We start from the raw sequence: 9418 nt of genomic DNA, 5'->3' as shown, positions 1-9418 counted from the left end.
ATTACAGGCACGCGCCACCATGCCCAGCTAATTTTTTTGTAGTTTTAGCAGAGACGGGGTTTCACCATGTTGACCAGGATGGTCTCGATCTCTTGACCTCGTGATCCACCCGCCTCGGCCACCCAAAGTGCTGGGATTACAGGCGTGAGCCACCGCGCCCAGCCTACTTTTTTTTTTCTTTTTTTGAAAGAGAGTCTCGCACTGTCACCAGGCTGGAGTGCAGTGGCGCAATCTTGGCTCACTGCAACCTCTGCCTCCTGGGTTCAAGCGATTCTCCTGCCTCAGCCTCCTGAGTAGCTGGGATTACAGGCGACCACATCTGGCTAACTTTTTGTATTTTTAGTAGAGACAGGGTTTCACCATATTAGCCAGGATGGTCTCGATTTCCTGACCTCCACCCAAAGTGCTGGTATTACAGGCATGAGTCCATGTGCCGGGCCCGGGATTACTTTAAGATCATAATTAAATATCTTCTGGGTGCTTCTAGGGATGGTATGAAGAAGCATTAGAACAGTTTGAAGAAATCAAGGAGAAAGACCATCAAGCAACTTACCAGCTAGGAGTGATGTATTATGACGCGCTGGGGACCACTCTAGACGCTGTAAGTTCGTGTCTTGGTCACAGTGGTTAAGGTTGCACTGTCAGTGGATTATTGGACACAATTAAAATTATATTTTAATACATATCTATCCTTATATTTGAATGACATCTAGATTTTTAGCATCTTAAAGAATATTGGTATTTTTACATTTATATAAAAAACATTTTTAAAAAATCAATTTCTTTTTGCCTCTCTTCCCTTTCTCCATCCCCAACTCCAACCCGACTGTCAGTTTCTCTCCAAAACCCTTCCAGATTCACATAACTGGGTATTACCCACATATATACGTGGGTATTTAGCATATCATAAAATTGCTATTTCTGTTCAGGTGTGGTGGCTCACGGCAGCACTTTGAGAGGCCAACGCAGGTGGATCACCTGAGGTCAGGAGTTCGAGACCAGCCTGGCCAACATGGTACAACCCCTTCTTTACTAAAAATACAAAAAGTAGCCAGGCATGGTGGCAGACACCTGTAATCCCAGCTACCTGGAAGGCTGAAGCAGGAGAATCACCTGAAACTGGGAGGCAGAGGTTGCAGTGAGCTGGGTTCGCACCACTGCACTCCAGCCTGGGGGACAAAGTGAGACTGTCTCAAAATTTTTAAAAAAAATGTCATTTCAGACTTAAGAGAAATGGTGATGGGATAATTTGATTACCATTTAGCATTCCACTTAATTTTTTAGCTGTTCTTGTTTTTTTTTTTTTTTTTTTTTTTGAGATTATAATATGCACTTTCAAATGTCACAATTTACATAGAGTTAATAGCGAGTTACTTCAGGTGAATCGTAGGAACGTTGAAGAAGTGTTTTCATTTACCCACCCCCAATCCTTGCTGCTGTGTGTTCTGGTATACATGTTACATTTATATGGGTCATCAACCCCAGAATACAAATTACAGTTCTAGTTTTTGCTTTAGTCACACAGCTTTGGGAAAAAGAGAGAGAAAATATGTACACGCGTATATGAGTGCTCGTGTGTGTCCTTTCATGTCTGCTCCATCTTTCAGGTGCTCATCATTCCTTGCTATCTATCAGCCTGAGCTGCCATCTGGCACCATTTCCTACTTTCTTTCAACCTCAATGACTTTTTTTTTTTGAGACAGAATCTCACTCTGTCACCCTGACTGAAGTGCACTGGCACAATCTTGGCTCACTGCAACCTCTGCCTCACAAGTTTAAGCAATTCTCCTGCCTCACTCAGCCTCCCAAGTAGCTGGGATTACAGGTTGCTACCACCATGCCCAGATAATTTTTGCATTTTTAGTAGAGACAGGGTTTCACTATGTTGTCCAGGCTGCTCTCAAACTCCTGACCTCAGGTGATCCACTTGCCTTGGCCTCCCAAAGTGCTGGGATTACAAGCGTGAGCCACTGTGCCTGGCCCTGAATGACTTTCATAAAGGGGCATTTCTTGTAGCATGGGTCTGGAGTTAATGAGTTTTCTCTGATTTTGTTAAACATTTAAGAATGCCTAGGCCGGGCGCGGTGGCTCAAGCCTGTAATCCCAGCACTTTGGGAGGCCGAGGCGGGTGGATCACGAGGTCAAGAGATCGAGACCATCCTGGTCAACATGGTGAAACCCCGTCTCTACTAAAAATACAAAAAATTAGCTGGGCATGGTGGCGCATGCCTGTAATCCCAGCTACTCAGGAGGCTGAGGCAGGAGAATTGCCTGAACCCAGGAGGCAGAGGTTGCGGTGAGCCGAGATCGCGCCATTGCACTCCAGCCTGGGTAACATGAGTGAAACTCCGTAAAAAAAAAAAAAAAAAAAGAATGCCTTTAATTTCCCTTCATTTTTTTATGAATTATTTTTCTGGATGACAATTCTTTCTGTCCACACTTTAAATATGTCATTCTAAAATCATCTGGTCTTCACTTCTCATGAAGCTGGTCCGTAGTTTGTTTTTTTTTTAATGGAGTTTTCCTCTTTTTGCTCAGGCTACAGTGCAGTGGCGCAATCTCGGCTCACTGCAACCTCTACCTCCCAGATTCAAGTGATTCTTGCACCTCAGCCTCTACAGTAGCTGGGACTACAGGCACATACCACTGCGCCTGGCTAATTTTCGCATTTTTAGTAGAGACAGGGTTTCAGCATGTTGGCCAGGCTGGTCTCAAACTCCTGACCTCAGGTGATCCACCCACCTCAGCCTCCCAAAGTGAGCCACTGCGTCCAGCCCAGCCCCTAGTTTTATTGAATGTAATGTGTCATTTTCCTCTAACTGCTTTCCAGCTTTTGTTTATGTTTGGCTTTTAGCAGTTTCAGCATGACATGTACCTGGGAGAGGATTTTGTTTGTCCTGCCTCGGACTCACTGAACTCTATGGATCCCTTACAGCTGCAGTTTTCGAGAGTAATCTCTTCTTTGGCCTGCTTGCTTGGTACTTTCTGGTACCTATAGACAATGTTTTAAATATTTTGTCCAGATTGAATCGTAACCCGTGGGAAGATGTATTAACCACTCACTTGATAACTGTTACCTAAAATTATCTTACTGTCCAGTTCCGGTGGGGGAAAATGGTAGATATCGACTTCACATATTCACAAAAATAAGTCCCTGTAGTTTAGGCATCACTAAAACTCCTTTACTTTCTCATCTATTACTGTGGTGTTCGGCCAGCAATAGCACTTTGAGAAAGCAGTGAGGGAAAGGCTAGAATGAGTGTATCAAAATGTATTTGAGGTCAGCCGTGGTGGCTCACGCCTGTAATCCCAGCACTTTGGGAGGCTGAGACAGACAGATGACTTGAGGTCAGGAGTTCGAGACCAGCCTGGCCAACATGGTGAAACCCTGTCTCTACTAAAAATAAAAAAATTAGCCAAGCATTGGTGGCACATGCTTGCAATCCCAGCTACTTGGGAGGCAGCAGTGGGAGGCTGCAGTGAGCCAAGATCACTCCACTGCGCTCCAGCCTGAGCGACAGAGCAAGACTCCATCTCAAACAAACAAAAACCAAAATTTATTTGCTCGTCCAACATTATTTTCTTCTTTTGGGTGATGTTTAAAGGTTTGTGTCTGATGTATTTGGGGGTGGAGGGTGCTGATGTGGTCTTGATAGTGGTTAGAATGTCATCTGTGCTTTCCCTGTGACTGCTGTCATATTAGTGACTAAGATCTGTATATTAGATGCAAACTATGAGCACACAGTAAAAAGTGTGCTTGAATGGAAGACAGTATTCGTTAGGGGCTCCCAAGTGTACTGTAAGAATTAGAAATGTGAAAGAGATTCCTGACCATTCTTGCACTTGAGTCAGTTCTAACAACTATGCTGATTCAGGATAAGGATTCTCAGACGGGAGGGAGAAGAGAAAAAAGGAAGCCCATATTGAGACTTAAATCAACTCAGGCAGCTGTAAAAGGAAGGAAATGCCTTATATCCCAGAGCTCCTGGGAGTGCTTGAATAGGAGATATGCTTTTAGAAATTCTTTTCGTCCTTATCACTTACCACTGCAGAATCCAGGACAATCGGACTGGGCAGATTCATACTATTACACATCATATCAGAGGGCGGACACTTCACAGCCTTATTGGGAGAAAGAAATTCAGTTTGGGCAAAACTAAAAATGAGGGGTTTTTTTGTTCTTTCTTTTGTCGAAGGAGAAAGGGGTGGACTATATGAAGAAAATTATTGATTCTCCATGTCCCAAAGCAAGGCACTTAAAATTTGCAGCCGCTTACAACCTCGGAAGAGCTTATTATGAAGGAAAAGGTGTTAAACGATCAAATGAGGAAGCTGAAAGGTAATCCTACCTGAGAACAAGATTAGGATTGAATGAAATATTGAAACCAAGAATAACATGCCTCACTTTCTCTTGTAGACTGTGGCTTATTGCAGCAGACAATGGGAACCCCAAAGCCAGTGTGAAGGCTCAAGGCATCCTCGGGCTGTATTACGCCACCAAGGAGCCCAGAGAGTTAGAAAAGGTGACATTCCCGCCTTTCTTTTTAATGCTAGCGTTATATTCAGATTACTGTTTGTTTCTTTCTTTTTTGAGAAATTGGTGGGGAACAAGTATGTAGTTTTAAATGTGTCTTCTATTTCCTTAAAATGTAGAGAAAGTGTACATTTGGGGATCTCAAAGCCTTTTAATTATAAATGTCACCTTCCCTACCTCTACCAAAGGAAACCATGAATCTGAGAATATTTTGTATCCTATACTATCAAAGCTAAGAAAAAGAGAAACAGTTCTGAAATTAAGGCCGAAATCTTTTTAAGTATGAATAGATTAATATTACCTTTGATTTGAGAAATAAATGATACTAGTAAGTAAAATATAGTAAGAATTAGTTACAAATTAAATCCATCTAAGATTTTCACAGAAATATAATCTTTCATCAACGATCGAAACAGTTTCCAAAAAATCCTATAGGGAGAAGGAAATGGTGGGGAAGAAGTATGTGGGTTTTATATTTAAAACCATCGGGGAGAGTTAACGTTAATGGCAAATTTGCAAGAGGCACGTAACAACTAAGGCCATCTTCGGATACATGAGCAGCCACCTGCAATTTTTTAAACTAATTCAAATTCACTGCAGCGGACTCTGAAGCAAATGTGCTTGAGACTACATATAGCGTTTATCCTTGGCTGCCCCTATCACAGCAGCTGCCATCTCTAGAATGCACTGGGAGCTCGAACTCCCCCATAGCATCGGTGGTTCTCCTGCCTCTGCTGTGCCTCAAGCCTTTCAGACACCATTTGTTTCTATTTGGTACCTTCCTGATCCTTGCTCTGCAAGATCCCCAGATCCTGAAAGCCAGGACAGCTGGTCCTCCTCTGCCATAAGCTGTCTGGACTGTGACCTCACCCGCACTGTGGACAGACAGCAGAGGAACTCACCTCCACACTGTTTTAGGCATGTGTGCTAGCGTGAAATGTGTCCAAAGGCCTACAGCTATTTTCTAGAGATGATTAATAGTGCTATGTTGGCCAGGCGCGGTGGCTCACGCCTGTAATCCCAGCACTTTGGGAGGCCGAGGCAGGTGGATCACGAGGTCAAGAGATCGAGACCATCCTGGTCAACATGGTGAAACCCCGTCTCTACTAAAAATACAAAAAATTAGCTGGGCATGGTGGCACATGCCTGTAATCCCAGCTACTCAGGAGGCTGAGGCAGGAGAATTGCCTGAACCCAGGAGGCGGAGGTTGCGGTGAGCCGAGATTGTGCCATTGCACTCCAGCCTGGGTAACAAGAGCGAAACTCCGACTCAAAAAAAAAAAAAAAAAAAATAGTGCTATCTTGTAACCACAGGTTTCTTTTCTGTCTAGTATTCCCTTATAATTTCATCGAGTGGATCATAAATAAAATGATGAAACTGTGCTTTTCTCAGGCATTTTACTGGCATTCAGAGGCATGTGGCAATGGGAATCTGGAGTCCCAGGGTGCGCTTGGTCTCATGTACTTGTACGGACAAGGCATCCGCCAGGATACTGAAGCTGCCCTGCATTGCCTAAGAGAAGCAGCAGAACGGGGAAATGTCTATGCTCAAGGCAATCTCGTGGAGTATTACTACAAGATGAAATTTTTTACAAAGTGTGTTGCATTTTCCAAAAGGTGAATATCTTTGTTTTGTGCTGCTGTAACAGAATACTACACAACAGGTAATTTCTAAAGAACAGAAATTTCTCTCAGTTCCAGAGGCCAAGAAGTTCAAGATCAAGGTAGGTTTGGTTGTCTGGTGAGGGCGGCAGCTTCCAGAGGGGAAGACCACCATGTCCTCACGTGACAGCAGAAAGCTACAGGAAACCTCTTCTATTCATGACGGAGGTGCCCTCATGCCCTCTTAAGGGCTCCACCTCTTGATACAATCACACTAGCAACACTGGAATTTTGGAGGGAACTTCCTATTCAAACCATAGCAATGTCTGAGTAAATAACTGGATGAAAAGTATTGACAAGAACTCCTACTAGATGTTCTATGCCAAATCCTTCACAGAGCTTTCTGCAATATTAGAAATGACAGCTATTGAGCACTTGAAACGTGTCACGTGCAACTTAGCACTCAACATTGAACATTTTAATCAATGTAAATATTCATATGGCTGGTGGTTACCATACTGGATAGCACAATTCTATGCAATTAGCCTTCAGGATTTCAGTGCTATGAGCTGAAGCAAGTTTCTTAAGCAGCAATTGCTTGCTTTGTAAGAAGAGAATGCTTTTACAGCAGGATTATAATAATGTGCTTAACACAGCTTGGCATATCACAAATATTTATGATGTCTTCATTTCTCCCTACACTCCTTGGTCATGCAGCTCTGTAAGTGCACAACTAAAATATAGCTTCGTAGGAACTGTAACATGAGAATGTGGCTAAAAGACTGACACTATATGTAATAAAATATATAATAAAGTCTTTTTTCTGGAGTCCGTAAGGCTCCGTGTACTTTCCTACACATATTTACCCACAGTGTATAAAAGCGACATGGCAGGGAAACAGACCTGGGAGTTCTCTGCAGTGGCCATCAGACTCTGCGTGTGCTGGTATGTTTCCCAGTGCCGGGTCTCTCCTCTCTCCAAGCCTTAGTGCAGGGCAGTGATCTACAAGAGAGAATGAAGCAAAGGAGGAGATGCTTTTAGCCCCTTCCCCACTGTCTTGGGCTCCAGGCAGCAGACCACTTACAGGGGTGATTGCCGTGTCTCAAAGCAAGTGCTCATCTTAGTTAGAACTAAGACTTTAAATCTTTAAAATCTTTGGTGCTTTCCATTATTCTCCACATTCCTACTCATTGTGGTTAACACGGAGTTAACGCTGTGGTTAACACGGTTAACATGTTAACCTATATAACACTGTGATTATCATGGAGGTTAACATGGAGTTGACTGGATCGCATTTTCACACAATTCTCCATGTTTATGTCTGGGTATAAAGGATGACTTCTTTTCATTGCCCATTTTTAAAGAGGATGTGCTACTTTACTTAAAAGGTTTTCTGGTCCTATGTGGCTAGTCCAAATTTAAGGTTATGTTTCCATACGTGATCCAAAGAAATAGAAAATGCTTTCTCCTCCATTTAGGTTAAATCCACAGTGACATTAAACTTCCAATAGTAATATTACAAGAAAAAAGAAACATACCTTTGTTTTTTAGTGGTTATTGAGCCTGCTGAGCATAATTATAGAGATGTAAAGCCACCACTATGTTAAGTTCATCTCCTGGTAGGAGTTGGCTACACGAACCCTTCACCACACAGCAAACAACTCAGTTCTCAAAGCAGCAGAGAGAAATCGCTTTGGCACAAGGAGTTTCTAGGCACATCGTTTTACACTTAAACCATAACTGATGTCCTCTTCAATTTCACAACTCTACATCCTCTCAGGATTGCTGATTATGATGAGGTTCACGACATCCCCATGATCGCCCAGGTCACAGAATGTCTCCCGGAGTTCATCAGCAGAGGCATGGCGATGGCATCCTTCTACCATGCAAGGTGTCTTCAGCTTGGCTTGGGCATCACCAGGGACGAAGCAACAGCTAAACACTATTATTCTAAAGTAAGCTTTGGAACAAAATATAAATTGACCCAAAGAGAAACTGCCAGGCTTTTAGCTGCAACTTGAATGATTTTATGGATTAGTGGTTTCTTGCCACTCAATTACTGGGCAGATAACCTTTGTCTACAGAGAGGCTGTCAGACATGCAGATTGTTTGCAGACAATTCTGTCAGATTCTTATTAGCATAATGTAGCTCAAATGATTAAAAGTCCTATTTTGATGCAAATTACTCTTTCATTCTGCTATGATCTGCAGCCTAAGGCCCAGCACCAAGACCTTAAAGCGGAACAGTTAATGTCTTTCATCTAGAAAAAGTGTGAACCTGTGTGTTCATTCTAGTATGCAATGAAGTATAAAGTTTTTTTGAGCATGACATCTACCACACTTAAGAGGGGTATTCTTGAGTTTGAGGTAATCAGTTAAAATAAGCTTTTCATATTTTAATCCATGTGACCAATTTATTTAGATCCCAAATGCATTTCACGTCTAAAATAACTGCTAAAAAGCAGGGGGTGTGGTAGTGGAGGGGGTAAGGGAGAGCATTATGAATACTAACTCTAAGTTTAAAAAGCCAAAAAGCTGTGCACATCTTAGGTCCATCACATCCATGAGTCTAAACTAGAATTACATCATAACAGACTTTGTAAAGCAATGGTGTAGTACACAGATTGTTCAGCTTGCATGGGGGAACGATGGAAGGAACAGTCTTTTGAGTCCCGTGGCTGACTCTGATATCACAGCAGTGGTTCCCAAGCTTCTCTGCATGTTAAAATCACCTGAGGATCTTTTACAAATTCCAAAGTTCAGGTCTTATTTCAGAAAATTTCAGTCATGGTCTCTAGGAGACTGAAGCATATTTGTTGAAGCTCCCCATGGGATTCCAATGTTAGGTAAGTTTGGGAACCCTAAATTACTTTGCTTAAAATTAAAACTTCCAGAGCATCAAAGTCATATTAACACATAAACACAGCACACAGCCAAATGCAACTGCCTTTGAGGTACTTACCGCTACACCATTCTTAGTATAATAGTTGTCTAACTTTTTTCATTTAAATGCTGTCTGTGCCGGCAGGGCACAGTGGCTCATGCTTGTAATCCCAGCACTTTGGGAGGCTGAGGCGGGCAGATCACTTGAGGTCAGGAGTTTGAGACCAGCCTGGCCAATATAGTAGAGACGGGGTTTCACCAAAAATACAAAAATTAGCCGGGTGTGGTAGTGCATGCCTGTAATCCCTGCTACTCTGGAAGCTGAGGCAGGAGAACTGCTTGAACCTGGGAGGTGGAGGTTGCAGTGAGCTGAGATCATGCCAATGCACTCCAGCCTGG

The 9418-nt window shown here is 42.8% G+C and overlaps 1 protein-coding gene across 3 annotated transcripts in view; it reads left to right on the top strand.

The window, feature by feature from the left end:
• Nucleotides 1–9418, top strand: part of LOC108288125 (LRP2 binding protein) — a 30250-nt gene that overhangs the window by 17290 nt on the left and 3542 nt on the right. For 2 of the 3 annotated variants that reach the window (XM_017506923.2, XM_017506922.2), the window contains exons 4-8: nt 488–601; nt 4197–4339; nt 4418–4523; nt 5928–6151; nt 7917–8091. In XM_017506923.2, the coding sequence (XP_017362412.2) occupies nt 488–601; nt 4197–4339; nt 4418–4523; nt 5928–6151; nt 7917–8091 (762 nt within the window). Of the gene's footprint in view, nt 1–487; nt 602–4196; nt 4340–4417; nt 4524–5865; nt 6152–7916; nt 8092–9418 lie in introns of all 3 variants that reach the window. The other variant, XM_037730831.1, reaches the window with a different exon arrangement.

Source organism: Cebus imitator, unplaced genomic scaffold, assembly GCF_001604975.1.
Source record: "Cebus imitator isolate Cc_AM_T3 unplaced genomic scaffold, Cebus_imitator-1.0 Scaffold365, whole genome shotgun sequence".
NCBI lineage: Eukaryota > Metazoa > Chordata > Mammalia > Primates > Cebidae > Cebus > Cebus imitator.
The sequence above is the reverse complement of the archived record's forward strand: the minus strand, read 5'-3'. Positions and strand labels throughout refer to the sequence as shown.